This window comes from Enoplosus armatus, chromosome 4, assembly GCF_043641665.1.
Source record: "Enoplosus armatus isolate fEnoArm2 chromosome 4, fEnoArm2.hap1, whole genome shotgun sequence".
Taxonomy (NCBI): domain Eukaryota; kingdom Metazoa; phylum Chordata; class Actinopteri; order Centrarchiformes; family Enoplosidae; genus Enoplosus; species Enoplosus armatus.
The window spans coordinates 1,221,548-1,240,139 of record NC_092183.1 but is presented as its reverse complement, the minus strand read 5'-3'; the positions used below and the strand labels follow the sequence as shown (position 1 = coordinate 1,240,139).

Below are 18,592 nucleotides of genomic sequence, written 5' to 3'. Positions count from 1 at the left end.
TATGGAATAACACCAACAGAAAAATACAGTTCACAGTAAATATTTTATTCATCTCAGCAACACTGTGAGAAAGAGTTGCCAGAGTTTTAGATCTTTCACAATGTTGAACAAAACCAACAAACATAAATGAACCCAGACAACAGATGTGTCTTGTTTTAAAGTTAAGGATGTAAAATTGGAGGGGAACATGTGACGGAGGCAGCTACATCAGAGGTTATGGTGAACTTGATCAACACTACATTCAAAATGAAGAAATACAAAACACCACGTCAAACAGCTCTCGAGCATTATCTTTACACTGCAGTCACAGAGCAAAGCAGCTGTTAGGAGAAATGACCAGAGTCATCGGAGACTCCTCATCTACCTTCTGAACAGAAAAACATCAGCTCCCTTCTCCTGCACCTTGGCAAATAAGTTCAAACTCCTTTTTATCAAATGACATCTTTCACAATAATACCAACACTGAAATGTTTAATTATCAGTTATATTAATGTTATTACCTGAACAACACAAGATGCTCTTTGCACAGTTTTGTAACTCAAAAGGAAGCCACCTTATGCTTGGATGGATCGTGACCAGTTTGCTAAAGGATGTAAATAAGACAGATTTGCAGTAGCTTGAGGGAGTACTAACTAAGTAAAGTCAGAAAATGACATAAATTACAAGATAAAAAGGAAATGGATCTCTCTCCTCAGCAAATGAGTGAATCTGTCTGTCATGATTCTGTTATTTTTAGTAAATGTACGCCCAGCTGCGGCACAACTTTTATATTGTATGCTGAGTTTGAAGATGGTTGAGTGTAGAAAGTCAGCGGGGGCAGTGTGGCTCCCAACCTGAAGGTGTTGGTGCTAAAGATGTAGAAAAACATGGACGCCAGCTCATTGTCTATTTCTACGGGTGGCTGAGTAAAGCAAACATGTAATTAACAGTAATTAATAATATATACAAGTAACGCACTTCCTTTTCCATTAATTCAGTAGTGAGTAATAAAACACTGCTCTTAAGCACGTGACATCTTCTGAGACTGCAGTAACGTGAATACTGCTGACATGGTCATGTTCTCGGCTGAAGCCACACAGTGAACGCAGGTTTGAGAAGACTGAATTTAGGAGCCATAACATCTGATTTTTACTTCTCACTGCTACACACTTCAAAACAACATTAGGTGTTTGTCACTGTAGTGCGCTGTCAGTATGGCTGGTGAATAAATCTGTGTCTGTGTGTTTGACTGGATCACTTCCATCCAAGACGCAGACATTCAGCTGTAAAGTCCAGACTTGCACCCTTTCATCAGCCCAGCAAGCTGTAAAGCTCTTCATGTGTGTTCTTTCGTCTCTGCAGTGAGTGTGAATACATAGCACATCAAAATCAACAGAAACATCAGCAGCACAAACAAAGAATACGTCCATTTTCTTCTCTTCTGATGGTACTCTTCTTGGAGCTTTCTGAAGCTTGTTTTCGCCTCCTGCAGACTCTGTTTATCCTCCTGACGTATTTGTTCCCAGGTGTCCTTCCTCTCCTTGTCCCAGACCTCTCGCTCTCTTTTCATCTCTTTTCTACACAGATCCAGCTTCCTCTCAGCATTTCCTCTTTGCTCTCTTTCTGATTGAACTATTTTCTCTGAAGCTTCCAGTTTTCTTCTCCATTCCTGTCGCTGAGTTTCTCCTTGTTTTTTCCATTTCCTTTCCTCTTCCTCCCGTTCTTTCTTTCTCTCCTCACGCTCCTTCTTCATGCATTCGTCTTTGTCCTTCAGCTGTTTTGACCTCAGTTTTCTCTCCTGTTCAGTTTCTCCACGCTGCTCATTGATTTTCCTTTTCAGTGTTTTCAAATCTTCCTCATGTTTTCTCCTGAGGTCCTCATCCTTTCTCTTCATCTCTTCTTCCTTCTCTTTCAGAATCCTCTCCACTTGTCTTTGTATGAATTTCTCTGTGTCTCTGCTCTGACTTTCACCATCAGCTCCCATCTCACTCCTCTGTTTCACATCCCTCAGTTCAGCTTTAAGTCTTGAAACCATCTCCATCTGAGCCTTGGTGAACATGTCCTTTGTGAAGCATCTGGATCCTTCAGCTCTCATCTTTTCCACATCATCCAACATCTGAGGGATCTGCTGCTCGTCCTGGATGTTGAGAACAACACATCTTCCTCCACAGCTCTGACGGAGCTCCTGGATTTCTCTGTTCTTTCTTACAAAGTCAACAACAGCTGGAGCTGTAGGATCTGACTCCACAGTGAACAGAATCACGGTGAAGTCATTGACTCGACAGCTGAATGTGTTCCGGATGGTCTCGAACTCTCCCTTGTCTTCATCAGTGAGGGGGCCCACAGGTAGGACCAGGATGAAGGCCTGGACGCCCTCAGGATCACAGAGGGAGATACTCCTGAGTGATTCCTCCATCACTGCCTCCTGAGGTTTTCCACATAAGGCAGGCAGCTCCACCAGGGACACCCAGCGTCCACACACCTCCCCCTGATGTTTAACACTCTCTGGTGAGTTGGAGACTGAATGAAGCTCTGTCTGACCTAAAATGGCCTTGGCTGCTGAAGTCTTTGCTGCTCCCCTCCTCCCACACAGAACCAGGTTTAGAGCTGGTTTCATGTGTCCAGACACAGACTGTCGTTTCATGATTAAACCTTCATCCTCATCCTCAAACACATCACAGCTGACATGTTCTCTGATGTTCTCCTTCACAGTTTGACCCAAGCGTGTCAACAGCTCTGGAAGTTCAAGGTCCTTCAGTTTCAGGTGTCTGTATCTACATATTCTGATCATGTCTTTTAATGGAGGCTGTTCCATGTGTCTCTCCATCAAACCTGGACTCTCCTCTCTGGGTGTTGATATCAGAACCAATGAATGATCAAATGATCGATCACTGAAGAGTTGAAGGACTCTGCAGAGCCTCAGCTTGTGTTCCTCAGTGAAGTCTTCAGGCTGTAGAACCAGCAGGAACACATGAGGTCCAGGATCAGAGAGTCTCACACAGGTCTCTACATGTTTTCTCAGTTTGTTGTCAGAGATGTTGGGATGCAGCAGATCTGGAGTGTTGATGACAACTATTTCTTTCTCTTTCAACGGTCCTCTGACTGTCAGACAGCCGTCTGGTTCTTCCTCAGTGTTGAACTCAGTCTCTCTCAGTATGAGGTTCCCCACTGAACTCCTCTCAGACCAGCTGTTCCCCAGCAGAACAACCCTCAGCTCAGACACTGGAAAGAAAACACTGAGTTAGAAAGATGATCTAGTGCTGAACTCGACCTGATACATGATGAAACATGACTCTAACTGGTTGAACTGGAGTCATTTGTATCTGGAAATGAGTTCTCTTAAAAAGTTTTGGTCGTGATCCAGCTGTCAATATGCTGCACTTTTAGTAGGTTTAATAGCACAGCTACTTTAGCAGGCTGCTGGTTGCTCCGACAACATCTCCAGATAAACATTAAGGCTGTTGGGAAGAATACCGAAACAGAGGCAGCTGAACTCACTTGAAGGGGGAATAAACTGATAGCTGCTGCTGTGTCTCAGAGGTCTCTCCTGGTTTCCTTCTGTGAGAAAACAGAGAAAAATGACTTTAAAAGAGCTAAGCAGTGTGGACGGTGTAGAGAACTAGCCCATCAATCCTGGTGCCAGTCATCTACACAGCACAGAGGCATTCTGAAAAGCAGCTGGAAAGTAGCTGAAGATAATAAGTGCACATATATATTCATGCACATCACTATGATTTCAATACGTGCCATTTTGGCCCGTTGAACTGAAGCAGAATTACACCTGTTGCAATATTCCCCGTCAACTATGACAAAGGAGTTGGATCTGCAAGAAGTAAAAAATCTTTTTGTTTTACTCTCTCCACAACGCAGCTCAGCAAGGAGCTGACTGTCTGGCGCGACGCAGAGGGAGTGGGTCACGCTATGGAAGGGATACCAGGTAGGTAACACCCCCGGCTGTGTGCAACTGCAACATGCTACTTCTGGATGAGTACGTTTCAAACAGGCTATTTCATTATTTTTGCAAAGAATTCTTTTCTTACCAGAAGGACTCAAAAACAAACTCCATTTTTCTGTCAACAGGCCACGACTATACAGAACTGCACCCACAGAACGTCCAATTTCACTTCAACTCTCGATACAAGCAGCAGCATTACTCTGTCTATTCTAAACACTCATCCTGACATTAAAAAGTGGTGGTTGTCCACTTTAGCTACAGCACATCTTACTATGTTGAAGCTAAAGACATCTGACGGCACCCAAATGATCCTGCTGACAGTTCTCAGAATACATTTGGCTGCTAAGCTAAGGTTAAAGCTAAACAGACTTCTACTATCTGCTGCTCAGCCCTGAACGCTCTGGAGCTCCAAATTCACAGCTGTTAAGGTGATGATTTTAAAATAATGATGTGATGTAATATTCTTAGATAACGCTTTAATTGAGGGATTAAAGGTACTGCAGCTAGTAGCTCTGTTTGCGATCCCACACTGTGGATGAGACAATCCTAAACAGGGCGACCGAATGAGCTGCCAACAGTAAAAACTGTCTTTGACTGAGTAACGGCTAAAAAACTATGTTTAACCTGGTTGAAGTGCTGATGGAAAAAACATTGTCCCTAAGGATTGTACCACTGTATGAACTTCATCTCAAGGTAAGAGACTGTAGAGACTGTAGATAAATACTGTTAGATACTGTAGATAAATACTGTAGATACTGTAGAGACTGTTAGATACTGTAGATACTGTTAGATACTGTAGATACTGTAGATAAATACTGTAGATACTGTAGATACTGTTAGATACTGTAGATAAATACTGTAGATACTGTAGATACTGTTAGATACTGTAGATAAATACTGTAGATACTGTAGATAAATACTGTAGATACTGTAGAGACTGTAGATAAATACTGTTAGATACTGTAGATAAATACTGTAGATACTGTAGATAAATACTGTAGATAAATACTGTTAGATAATGTAGATAAATACTGTAGATACTGTAGAGACTGTAGATAAATACTGTTAGATACTGTAGATAAATACTGTAGATACTGTAGAGACTGTAGATAAATACTGTTAGATACTGTTAGATACTGTAGATACTGTAGATAAATACTGTAGATACTGTAGAGACTGTAGATAAATACTGTTAGATACTGTAGATAAATACTGTAGATACTGTTAGATACTGTTAGATACTGTAGAGACTGTAGATAAATACTGTTAGATACTGTTAGATACTGTAGATACTGTAGATAAATACTGTTAGATACTGTAGATACTGTAGAGACTGTAGATAAATACTGTTAGATACTGTTAGATACTGTAGATACTGTAGATAAATACTGTTAGATACTGTAGATACTGTTTGATACTGTAGATACTGTAGATAAATACTGCAGATACTGTAGATAAATACTGTTAGATACTGTAGATACTGTAGATAAATACTGTTAGATACTGTAGATACTGTTTGATACTGTAGATACTGTAGATAAATACTGTTAGATACTGTAGATACTGTAGATAAATACTGTAGATACTGTTAGATACTGTTAGATACTGTAGATACTGTAGATAAATACTGTAGAGACTGTAGATAAATACTGTTAGATACTGTTAGATACTGTAGATACTGTAGATAAATACTGTTAGATACTGTAGAGACTGTAGATAAATACTGTTAGATACTGTAGATACTGTTTGATACTGTAGATACTGTAGATAAATACTGCAGATACTGTAGATAAATACTGTTAGATACTGTAGATACTGTAGATAAATACTGTTAGATACTGTAGATACTGTTTGATACTGTAGATACTGTAGATAAATACTGTTAGATACTGTAGATAAATACTGTAGATACTGTAGATACTGTATGTACTGTTACATAGAGGTGACCCCTCGAAAAGTACTGACCCTCTCCGAGACAATCTTGCCTCAAACACTACAATACAACAATGGTTATTCCTAAACATTCTCAGTGTTGACTACTGATCCAATATTGGGAGTATAGACTCCTCTATATATAATTCTGTGTCTCCACAGGAAAGACAGGATCCAGGTATGTTTCATTCGACTTAAAACATAGTACGTATGAATATATTAGCATAGTTAGTGCAGAAGTCTATATTTCTGCTGTAAATCTGACTGTACTCACCAGATGCTGCAGCAGCTGCCATACTGTCACTGTGCTGGAATCACCAGAAGAAGCTCAGCTGGAGACCAACAGTTGGTTAGAAAACCCTTCAAACACAAAAGAACAAAACGGTTCTCAGTCTCCAGGACACTTAACAACCTGCAGCTACTTCTCTTTCTGTGGCTGTCTCAGATAGCAACATGTGACTCTATGCCAGTGATGGCACTGGTCTGAACTTCAGTACCACCTCTCTCTCTCTGGCTCTGTTTCAGGAGTTTCAGGTGCACAAAAACAAAAAGAAAGCACAGGTGAAATCAACTTTCATAGCTGCACTGCATGTAGGTGTCTTTGTTGTTGTGTATTAATGTTTAATGTTTTATTAATGTTGTGTGTTATGTACAACGGAGCGCCACAGGAAATCAGTCCTTCCTGTGACCATCAAACTGTTCAACTCCTCCCTCTGAGTGTCAGACTGATTCTGGATCTGCTTCACCTGCCATATACTACCTCATTATTTATTCTTTAAATGTCAGTGCAATACATATACATACATACATACATACATATACATTGTCATTGTATATTTTTTACTTTTATTTCTCACTTAAATATTGTAAATGTGTATATTTTTTATTTTATTTCTTATTTTTGTACATACTCTCATTTCTAAATGTATGCTACTTTCTTGAATGGAGCACCGGTGCTGTATAATTCCCCCCCCGGGGATCAATAAAGGATTTCTATTTATCAGGTGTATAGTATTTCTCTGATGCCTTTATGCCCTTCTAAAGAAATGTGTTTGAATGCCCACACCACAAATCGATTTCCCCTTGATGATCGTAAAGACATAAAGACGATCGATGAATCAAACAATTCAATCAAACTTTCTGCTGTGAAAGAGGCCTGCACTCGTCCTCCAACAACATGTCATTCCTTCAATCACATCTGTAATTTTAAGGCAGCTGTTACAAAACCCTTTTCTTACTGCCACAAACTGCCACATGTTATGATCCGGTCATCATTAACCTGCCCAGGAGGTATTCTGGGGATTTCAGAGTATTCAATTAAAACATAACTGTGAGACACCCACAGGAGTTCTCCTTCGTCGGCCAAAGATGAAGTTCTGTTGGCATACTTCTCATGATTTGAATACCTGTTAGAGAAAGTCAGAAACTTCTCCAGGACATGTCAACAATATGGACAAAACAGTTACTTCTCAGGACTTTTCCATGACAGTCTGGCAGACCCCGGGTTATTTCTTCCAGGACACAGAGAACATCTCACCGTTGCCTCTTGCACACCAGGCTGTAAACATCTTCCACCATTGTGGCTCTTCACAGTCCTGTCACGTCTGAGTGAAGCTGTAACAAACATTTACTTAACGGACACCAAAGTCTGGATGACGAAAGCTTGTACTTACGCCAGCAGCGTTACTGATTCCAGGTCTGAAAAGAGCTACAGCGGTACATCCTCAAAATCTGTGAAGGGGCCGCGTGGTAATTATCTGCACTGAAAAACGAAACAAATACATGCACAGTTAAACAACAGAGGGTCTTCTTCTCTGTCTGTTTTCAATGTATTTCCAACACTGCTGAGGCCCTTTAGACAGAGCTCTCTGTTGTCACCTGTTTAGTAGTATTACTTCAGTAGTAGTACTAACACTGGAGGCCTCATGGTCGTTTTTCACTAGAAGCCATCAGTCAGGGCTTCACTTTTCACTTCCTTGTTTTATCTGCAGTGGAGCAGAGAAAACAAGGAAGAGCTTAGATATCTAACATCGTAAACTCGCACAAACTCGACTCCACTACTTGGAGTTTATTGTGAGGGAGCGTTATATTCAGGCTGTTGTGTTAGTGCTCCACCCATCACCACCATCACCCGCTCAACAGCCATCAAGAATCACTTTCATAACATGATAATAACAATCGACCCGTCAGTGGGGCTTCCTCACCAGCTGCTTCTTGCTGCGCCATCAGGAGACGATGATAGTGAAAGTAAAGACAAAGTTTCCCATCGACATTCTCCACATGTTCAGATGCTTTTCTGAATACTCAGTAACACAACATGCGCACTTCTGAGCTGGAAATAATCACAGCGAAAACACTGTTTCACTCTCTAACAAAATACAGCTGTACTTATTTTCTTCTTCCTCTTTTTCTCTGTCCCTTTACGTACGCGGGACGTGCTGACGTACTGCGCTGAGCGTACTGCTTCACTTCCGGGTTCTGTGTCACCGCTAACCTGTGTTTGGCTGCTCTGAGCTCAAACAAGTTCTATTAGTTTGTTATATATTTCATTATAATATATATACAGCCGCTAAGCAGTGAAACGCGCGCTACTCCTGCTCTCTCCTTCTTTTAGCGACTTGTTTAGCTAATCTGACAGTTTACACGCTGCTCTGCCGGCTACATTAGCTTAGCAGCTAGCGATAACTGTCCGGAGGAAACAGCCCCCAGCAGAAGCCCACTGTTCACCACCAACCACTTCATGTTTCTAACACCGAGGAGCACATCCTGGTCACTGGCAGCTCCACAGTCACACACCTGAAGTCCGCGACACCAGCGACCACAGGTGCCGCAGGTCACCATCCAACCGCCAGGTGGAGTCCAGCAAACCATCTGACCAAAACCGTGACAACCCAGAGTCCAGACCAGGACCCAGAGTCGCAGTCCTACACGCTTCTCTGCGCTTCCATTAGAGCAGTTACCCCCAAAACCCCATAATGACTGTGTCTGCCCCCCCCCCCCGACCACTTAAATTAATTCAACCAAAGTTAAACAGGAGAGGAGTCATTAATAAAGACGTAATTATTAATTAATCTGTACACATTCATGTCAGTGCACGTTACTAACTTTATATCTTCCCCGAGTGTCTCTGAGCTTTGTCGTCTCTCGTCTTAGAAAGCGTCGGTCTGGACCTGCTCTGTCTGTAAAGTGTCATGACATGCTATATAAATAAAGGTGAACTGAATTGAATTACAAACAGTAGTAGTAGTTCAAATAGACTTCACTTGTTGCTGTTAGAGCGCCACCTGCTGGACACATCACACACACAGAGATTTGGTTTGTGGTGATGTTTAGTCAGCCTCCTGTTGAAAGCTTGTTACTGTGACAGAGAAGTCTTTGCTGACACAGGCTTCTTTTTGTGTTTGGACAAATGTGTGTTGCAGGAAAACCGCATCAGCAACAAAATGCAGTAGTAGATCTTCACAAACACCGACTGAACGACACAATTTGTGATCTAAATCTAAAGCGGAGGCTCATCTCACCACCAACATATAAAACACAGGAGTTAAACATGCTTACATCTTAAATCACAAGCAGATGAGAAACACACACACGCACGGCTGATTTTCCATCTATTAGCTTTTAAAACATGTATAACATATATACTGTATGTAAATAAGACAGTCATTTGGTTATCAGAGCGTTACCTCATGAGGTTCCTGTAGTTTCTATTGATTCAGAATATACTGCAGGAGAAAACACAGGCCTGGTTTCAGTCATTGCAGCTGTTCACAGCATAAAGGAATAACCACACTTTTGTAAACGTGCTAATGTGAGCACATTTCTAGCAGTTCATATGTGTATATGTGTATTTGTAATTGCATTACTGACAATATGTCCTTACTGATGAACCCTTCCTGGCCTTATTTTGTTGTGGAACTTTTTCAGTGATGGAAGAACTGCTATTCAGATCACGTAGCAACACCACACTACAGAAATACTCACAAGTAAAAGTCCTGAATGCAAACCTTTACTACAGTAAAAGTAACCTTAGCAGTAACTATAGCTGGCCGATACGTGTAATGAAGTAAAAAGTACAATATTTTAGTATAATGTAGGAAACTAAGCACGAGTACGTCAACATTTTATGAGGATGTGTTCTCACTTTCCACGACTGAACTTTTTGTTAGTGATGATGATGTTTGAATCTTCACTCAATCAGATGGCAAAGACAAACCTGTGTGCTCTGTTCTGTATTTCTGTATTATCACTTCAATAATCTGTGCTGAGGTTTTCACAGATCAGTAGAAGATACATGAAACATAGAAGTAGTTCAGTTTCATTGTGATTTAGTTTATTTTCAGGAACGAGAGAATACTTGAACAGATTGTGGAGTTAAAAAAAAAGAACTTCAGATAAAAAGGCATCATTAAACCTGATATACTGATATATTCCTACAATTGTAAAAATCAATTATTAAGGAACAAAAACTCAACAAAAGACACACAACCCAAATAATTGCACTGCACTAATGCCTTTCTTTCTAGATCTTCAAAAGTTGAAGCTGAACTACAACATTTCTGGCCCTTCAGTGAACCAACTCGGCCACCAGACAAAAACTAAAAACATCACAATCATGTGAAATATTGAAAGACAGATAAACTTATATATAAGCACAGAGATGTGAAGAGGGAGGGCTCACACAAATTTCATTTATTGTAATTCACATTGCTGAATGATGGCTCTCAGCATTTAAATCCCCATCCCTAATATATCAAAGCAAACGACATATAAGTACTTTAGAGGATAAATGAGTTCAAATGTGTAGCTAGTTTAAGTATAGCAAGCTAAAGTGCTTCTAATATTTTGTCCACCCCGTTTATGTCAGCAGCTGCGGACAAAATATTAGAAACGCCTTTCAAGGTAATGCTGTCCAAAACAACCCCACCACAAACAGTGGCCTTGAAATGACCTCAGAGTGCCCTCTCCTCTCCGACAGTGTCAATAAAATGTCAGAGTTCAGAGTTTCAGGACGGTACGATTTATCGTCGGGCTACTGTGTTGGATTGCAGTGGGTGTAGCTGGGTGTAGCTGGGTGTAGCTGGGTGTAGCTGGGTGCAGGTAAACTGGAGTAGTCAACACGTGATGAGTGTCGGTGGTCAGTGTGACACGTGTCAGTGACGAGGCCTACATGTGGAATCATCTTCAGTCAGCTGACATGATGAAGAACAACAGTCATCATCACAATCAGAGGATGATGCACTGACGTCGGTATTTTTCTCTCAGATCTTTGATTTCTTGATCATGCTTCTTCTTCAAGTCATCAGTTTCTTGTTTTAGATGTTTTGCTTTGTGGCTTGAGAGGTTTTCCAACAGCTTGTACTCTTTGCTGTGTCTCCCTTCGGTGTCTTCCATCTGTCTCTGATGTTTTTGCTTCATGTCTTTTATTTCCTCCATGTGTTTATCTACCAAAGCTGCAAAGTCCTGAGTGTATTTCTGTCTGAACTCATTGAGTTCTTCAGCTTGTTTTCTGGCCTCCTCTTCATGTTTCTTCTTCATGTCATCTATTTTTCTCTTGTAGTTTTCCTCTAATTCTTTTCTCTCCCTCTCCTCTTCTTCTCTTCGGACTCGATCTTCTTCTTTTCTTTTCTTTTCATGTTTTTCTCTTTCTTGCTCGTATTCATCTTGAAGCTTTTTAAGTCTTGTTTGCTCCTCCTGTCGTCTCTGTTCATCTTCTTGATATCGTTTCTGCCACCCTTCAGTTCTTTCCTTCTCCCAGTTCTCTCTCTGCTTCCTCATCTCTTCTCTGCTCTGCTCCAGCTTTCTGTCAATGGTTTCCTTTTCCTCTGATTCTGACTTGATTTTTTCCTCCATAGCTCCGAGTGTTTGTTCCCACTCCTGTTGTTGAACTTCTTCCTGCCTTTTCCTTTCGTTGTCCTCCTTTTCTCTCTTTTCCTGTTCTTTCTTTCTCTCCTCACGTTCCTTGTTGATGTTTTCCTCCATTTCTTCAAGTTGTTTAGCTCTCAGTTTTCTCTCCTGTTCAATTTCTGCAGTTTGTTCTTCTATTCTTCTTTTCATTGCTTGTATTTTTTCCTCATGTTTTCGTTCAAGCTCCTCCTTCTGTCTCTGCATCTCTCTTTCCCTCTCCTTCAGGATTCTGTCTACTTCCTGTTTTATTGCTGCCTCGGCTTCCTGGAACATCTCATTGGTGTAGCAGCTGCCGCCATTTTTCCTCACCAGTGTCTCAACCTTTGTCAGCAGCTCGCTGACCTGAGTACGATTCTTCTGATCCTTATTATTGAAAACATGATGTCTATCTCCACAGTCATGTATAAGTTTTTTGACAAAGACATCACAGTCTTCTTCTACGTAACTTTCAAATGTTTGATTGTGTAGTTCATCTCCTCTGGTGAATGTAACAATGACGAAATGTTGTGAATTCCTGCCAAAACATCTCTTGATCAGTTCCACAGAGTCTTTTTCCTCCTGTGTAAATCGACCGATCTGCATCACCAGTAAGATGACATGAGGTCCAGGAGACAACAAGCTGATGCATTTCACAAGCTCCTGTTGAACGTCATCGTTGGACAGAGTCGTGTCGAACAAGCCGGGGGTGTCGACCACAGTCACAGTTCGTCCATCAATCTCTCCTGTTGCTTTCTGGCAAAACTTGGTGACAGACTTCTGGCTGGCTTTGGATTTAAAATGTTCTTTGCCCAAAATGGTGTTTCCAGTTGCACTCTTCCCACTGCCAGTCTTCCCAATCAGCACAATCCTGAGACACTCTCTGCTCTGACGTTCGTCATCAGCTCCCATCTCACGTTTCTTTTTAACATCCTGCAGTTCAGCTTTAAGTCTTGAAACCATCTCCATCTGAGCCTTGGTGAACATGTCCTTTGTGAAGCATCTGGATCCTTCAGCTCTCATCTTTTCCACATCATCCAACATCTGAGGGATCTGCTGCTCGTCCTGGATGTTGAGAACAACACATCTTCCTCCACAGCTCTGACGGAGCTCCTGGAGGTCCATGTTTTCTTGAACAAAGTCAACAACAGCTGGAGCTGTAGGATCTGACTCCACAGTGAACAGAATCACGGTGAAGTCATTGACTCGACAGCTGAATGTGTTCCGGATGGTCTCGAACTCTCCCTTGTCTTCATCAGTGAGGGGGCCCACAGGTAGGACCAGGATGAAGGCCTGGACGCCCTCAGGATCACAGAGGGAGATACTCCTGAGTGATTCCTCCATCACTGCCTCCTGAGGTTTTCCATTCAAGGCAGGCAGCTCCACCAGGGACACCCAGCGTCCACACACCTCCCCCTGATGTTTAACACACTCTGATGAGTTGGAGACTGGATGAAGCTCTGTCTGACCTAAAATGGCCTTGGCTGCTGAAGTCTTCGCTGCTCCCCTCCTCCCACATAGAACCAGGTTTAGAGCTGGTTTCATGTGTCCAGACTTTGGTCTGATGGTCTCTTCAGTGAAGGTGAGGACGGTTCCTTTGTTTTTAAGAACAATGTTCTCAATCTTCTCCATCAGTAACATGTGGTTGTCTTCAGACATGCTGTAGTGTCTTCCTCCACAGTCTTCAAGCAGCTGACGAACAGAGACACCTGCTCCCTCATGTGTGCTGATGACCATTGAGTGTTTAAAGACATCTTGACCAAACAAGCTCAGGATGAACTTCAGTGTTTGTCTGTCCTCCTCAGTGAACTCAGGAGGCTTCACTAACAGCAGCAGAACATTTGGTCCAGGAGGACAAAGAGTCACACAGCTCTTCATCTCTTCTCTGACTGCTGCCACAGACAGACTGAACATGTCTGGAGTCTTCACTACTGTTACTGGGTTTCCTCTCCACTCTCCACAGGTGGACACACAGCGCCTGTTTTTTTGGTGATGAAAACGTTGGTGCCTGATGATGAAGTTTCCAAGTTTTGTCTGTTTGTCCTCACTTTTTCCCAGCAGCACAATCCTGAGTTCACATGCTATGAAATAACAAGGATATAACATTAGGTTTAAGACTCCAGTGAGCACATTCTCATCAGTTCATTACATTTGCAATCCTTCATTAATTCAACAAAGAGGGATTCAGACACTAATGAGCAGTTGCTTCTTATTGTGTCAAAATCCATGTGCCCTCAGCATTTCGATATATGAACCATAATTCTCCATGGTACAAATACTTAAAGTAGCATGCCTGTAAGGTTATTACAGTTTGCTCATTATGGGTTCTTTTCAGTCAGCGATACTACAGGTCAACATATATCTATTATATATTGCTACTGTATGTATCTGGACAATAACATGTGATTTACTTACATTGATGGGAGGGGGTATGTTCACTGGAAATTTCTGAAAAAGACAAGTACAATAGTATGATTCATGAGTCATGTTTGGTAATTATAAAGTTCTCATTAACTGAATTACTGTCCTGCACTTACCAACAGCCTTTGTAGGATCCAATTTAAATATGACTCCTTGTTTCAGGCTTTCCTGATCAGAACCTGGTGCTGCACCCTGCAACACATCACAGCTCACATGTCCGTTGTTCTCCTTCACAGTTTGACCCAAACGTGTCAACAGCTCTGGAAGTTCAAGGTTCTTCAGCTTCAAGTATCTATATCTACACTTCCTGATCATGCTGTTCAGTGTTTGGTCTTGCACATCCTTTTCCATCAAACCTGGACTCTCCTCTCTGGGTGTTGATATCAGAACCAATGAATGATCAAATGATCGATCACTGAAGAGTTGAAGGACTCTGCAGAGCCTCAGCTTGTGTTCCTCAGTGAAGTCTTCAGGCTGTAGAACCAGCAGGAACACATGAGGTCCAGGATCAGAGAGTCTCACACAGGTCTCTACATCTTTTCTCAGTTTGTTGTCAGAGATGTTGGGATGCAGCAGATCTGGAGTGTTGATGACAACCATTTTTTTCTCCTGAAATTGTGTAATGAATTTCAGACACCAGTCTGGGGCTTTTTCAGTGTTGAACTTAGCCTTTCTCAGTATGAAGTTCCCCACTGCTCTCCTCTCAGACCAGCTGTTCCCCAGCAGAACAACCCTCAGCTCAGACACTGAAATGAAAAAAACTCAATGAATGTTGATTTAATGAAGACAATAAACTCAAAGTACAACCAGCCTTTTTAAAGTGGATGTGGAGAGAATCACTGAATTGCAAATTCACTGACTTCGTAGCTCTTCAAATGATATAAAATGCAACTTAAATATTAGGTATTAATTTATTCATAATTTATTTTGCCCATCATCTTTGGAGTTAGCAGGTAATTAATTAAATAATTGCTTCAGTTTTTTCAACCACTGGTGAAACACTGGAAATTCAGACCTTATTAAACGTTACATAATGTGTAATACATAAATCTGACTCAGTTCATACTGACTTACTGTGAGGAGGCAGAAATTCATAGCTGTCAATGCACTCCACAGGTTGCCCATCATCTGTGACTGTAAGGATACAGAAATATGTAAAATCTTTCATTCATCACATGTAGTCTATAACAGGTCTGCTCAGGACAGTGATCATTCAAATGAGCAATGACGGTTGACGTCTACTTTAAACTACTCGCCAGACATGATGATATTGGAAAAAAACAAAAACCTGCCTTTAATAACAGCATCGTAACTTATTTATTCCAACAGTGTTTGCATATGCAACGACAAAATGATCAAGATCACGCAACCAAATGTTGGTTAAGGTGAGGTACAATCCTGTTTTAGGTTTAGACTCCTTTGTGCCTCCACTAGGATGTTACGCAGGACAGCAGCAGAGACAGATTGGCTACCCAGGACCACCATCTGACAATCTTTCACAGACTTTATTTCTCTCTACTTGATACGGTCAAAATGTGCAGAACTTGGGGGCTTGAAATGGAAGTTAACCTGGTGCTGCAGCAGTTGCTCCTGAAGCGGAGGGACCATTTCATGAAATGCCCTTTTTAGCTTCACATGTCCTCTTCAGAAGTTTTTGCAGCAGTCAGTAAAGACTTCACAGGGTTCCTAGGGCTCCTATGGGGGTTACCACTTCTTGCTACAAATCGCCATAAGGCCATAAAGAATGCATCGGAATCAAGACTTTCCAAGATATCCAGATGGACATATTGTGTGGCCAAACATGTCAATATTATTCCCAATCATCTGCCTTTTATGGTGAATAGCCTAAAGCAGTCTAGACCAATAGACCAGGAAGCTGTTTAAACAACTGAACTCGAGCCAGTGGCAAGTCTGCCTGTTTGGGAATGTCATCAACAGGATTCGTGACTTCATGACACACTTCACTGCAGGGAGCTCCCCTCACTGACTCTTTAAACTGAACGGAAGAAAAACGATTCAGACTTTACGCCTCTAGAGCCACCCAGAAGCCAGTAGGTTCAAAACTGCAATGCAGAGCATTTTTCTTTCTTCATATTTCTGATATGTGTGTGTGTGTGTGTGTGTGTGTAGATTAAGCTTTGCAAAGGAGGACAAATTAAAAATCATCCAAATCAAATATATAAACAAAATGATGTCACTTAAAGAGAATGAAGGGAGGGAGGCCACCTTTAAAGTCTTTAACGGTTGGAAGAGATTGCACCGGAGTGGGAGAGGGGTTTTAGACACTGTTTGGCAATCTGACAAGCACTTTGTTTTAAGCATACTGACACCTTTACAGTAATGTGATTTCTTTCTAGTAACAAGTGGCGACAGGGGTTGCACATTCAGTAACATTACAGTTACTGTGCCACGGATCACATCTGAGAAAAGCAGGTTGTTTAATTTCAAAGTCAGATCACTGCGCCACCGTGGGCGGCATGGCGGCACCAAAATGCCGAACAGGTTTTCATTCAGCTTAATTAGACTCACAGTCAGGGCGCAGTCTGTCAGGGCTGCTGCCACGCTGCTGGGGTTTCACACCATCTTCCTCTGTAGAAATACAGAAAACCTCAGATATGAACACGTTTAAAATATCTTTAATCACTTTCAAACTGTAGTACACTGGTATGGTCTTTTGTTGCAGCTTGGAAACTCTTTTGGTAAATTTTGTATCCCAAAACAAACTGCGGCACAGAATGGAGTAAAATATGTTTTTGAGCAAAGTTTCACTTCCATTAAAGTTTCTATGTGGAGTTTTCAGAAAGTCGTTGTTTTTAATGACACCGGTGGCCGCGAAGTGAACTGCAGTCTGCATCCTGTTCCTCTGCCTGCACTCTCCTCCTCAATGAATTCAATTCAACCCCTAAAGTAAGTGGATACAGGTAGTAACCAGCTACCAGTCCCTGATTAAACTGCCCTGAGTTGTTAAATGTGGTCAGTTCTTGTTCTATGATTAACTGAAGCATTAGTTATCTGTCTGCTGTGTGTTTCTGCACCTTTCTGTCTTTGCTGCTGTGACTTGTAGATTGTAAATTCTAAGTCTAAATCTAAATCGAATGAATACATTTGATCATAAATAATTGTCAGTAATCATGTCAATTAATATGGATGAGATAATGTAGACCTGAACAGTTATGACTAACTTTAGTCTGGCTGATGCTGCAGTTCTTTTATCGTCTGTGTAATCTGTGAACAGTGAGAGAAGACGTGGCTGAGCAACGCAGAGCCAACATTTCATTCACATTATGGAATTATTCTCAGCATTTTTTTTTTTAAATCAAACTGAAAGTGAGGAATAAAATATATGCTTCAGCGTAAAATGACACCTTTAGGCGCCGTTTAGATCGGCTGTCCAATCAGATGCGCTTTATTCACGACTCACAGACCTGATCTAGGGTCTGTGTGTAATATGTGGACAGAGAAAGTTATCCAGAGTTATCCAGATTAATGAAGAATCAAAATCAGAATCAGGATTATTGCCAAGTAGGTTTTCACATACAAGGAATTTGTCTTGATATAATGGTGCATAGTAAGTAGAAAATATAAAGAAAGATGAAAGCAAGTACTGCAAGTCAAGAAGCATTAATAGAAAATTGCCAATAAAATGAAATAAAATGAAAGAGCTGCACAGTTCTGATGGGATGTGCAAAATATTGACCAGGAAATGTACAAAATTCACAGTATGAACAATAAGAAGAAGAATATTTGCAATGTTTCGAACACGTGTGCAGACTTAATATAACATGTAGTGTGTGTGTGTGTGTGTGTGGGGGGGGGGGGTCACCTCCTGCAGGCTTGGAAAGTCTTGATTCCGATGCAAACATCACAGACTGATTCAGCTGGAGGGAAGAAGAAGAGAATTTCGGTTCTGTTACGTTGAACTCTGTTCTTCGCTCATCCACTCAGGCAGCTGTGATGAACTCAGTAACAGCGTCTCTGGACAAACAGCGAAGACGTGCTGGTGTCAGTGTTGCTGCTCTGCGTCTTCTGACCTCTGAGGGATTCTGCTGAAGTCAAAGAGCTCCGAGTCATCCACTGTCCTGTAGCATGAGGACACCACCACAACCACCAGGACACAGTTACCAAACATGTTCTCAGTTCATTCTATTTAGTAGGATATCAAGGAACCACATCACACACACACACACACACACACACACACACACACAAGTTTTCATGTGCGTTCATGTGACTTTAACGGGAGTTAGAACTCTTCCTCCTGCTTCTGTTGATCTAAAATGGCGGAACTGCCGTTGATACTAATACTACCTACCGGAGATAAAACAACGACAGCTTCAGCTGGACTTGCACCACGTCCTCTTGAGTCCACGATCAAAGCAAAACCAGTTTTCCAACCAAACTGTTGGAGTTCCGCGTTTCTCG

The 18,592-nt window shown here is 41.5% G+C and overlaps 2 protein-coding genes across 2 annotated transcripts; both read right to left on the bottom strand.

Moving 5' to 3' along the window:
• Window positions 1–29: 29 nt before the first annotated feature.
• LOC139284184 (GTPase IMAP family member 8-like) lies at window positions 30–8,155 on the bottom strand. Its single transcript, XM_070904374.1, has 6 exons — window positions 8,071–8,155; window positions 7,745–7,851; window positions 7,540–7,628; window positions 6,141–6,226; window positions 3,478–3,537; window positions 30–3,201 (listed from the first exon to the last, which is right to left on the bottom strand). Exons 4-6 carry the CDS (start codon window positions 6,160–6,162, stop codon window positions 1,316–1,318), a joined length of 1,968 nt encoding a protein of 655 aa, XP_070760475.1. The 5' UTR covers window positions 6,163–6,226; window positions 7,540–7,628; window positions 7,745–7,851; window positions 8,071–8,155; the 3' UTR covers window positions 30–1,315.
• Window positions 8,156–10,228: 2,073 nt separating this feature from the next.
• Window positions 10,229–16,747, bottom strand: LOC139284043 (GTPase IMAP family member 8-like). Its single transcript, XM_070904197.1, has 4 exons — window positions 16,700–16,747; window positions 15,245–15,304; window positions 14,350–14,916; window positions 10,229–13,344 (listed from the first exon to the last, which is right to left on the bottom strand). Coding segments are annotated over exons 2-4 (2,820 nt in total). The 5' UTR covers window positions 15,246–15,304; window positions 16,700–16,747; the 3' UTR covers window positions 10,229–11,092.
• Between the last annotated feature and the right edge of the window lie 1,845 nt (window positions 16,748–18,592).

Coding starts and splice junctions, on each gene's coding strand:
- LOC139284043 (XM_070904197.1), bottom strand. Junction 13,345..14,349: donor GTTGCAGGGTGCAGCACCAG/GTTCTGATCAGG, acceptor TTAAAAACAAAG/GAACCGTCCTCACCTTCACT.
- LOC139284184 (XM_070904374.1), bottom strand. CDS start 6,162: ATGGCAGCTGCTGCAGCATCTG. Junction 3,538..6,140: donor GGCAGCTGCTGCAGCATCTG/GTGAGTACAGTC, acceptor GTTTTCTCACAG/AAGGAAACCAGGAGAGACCT. Junction 3,202..3,477: donor TCAGTTTATTCCCCCTTCAA/GTGAGTTCAGCT, acceptor TTTTCTTTCCAG/TGTCTGAGCTGAGGGTTGTT.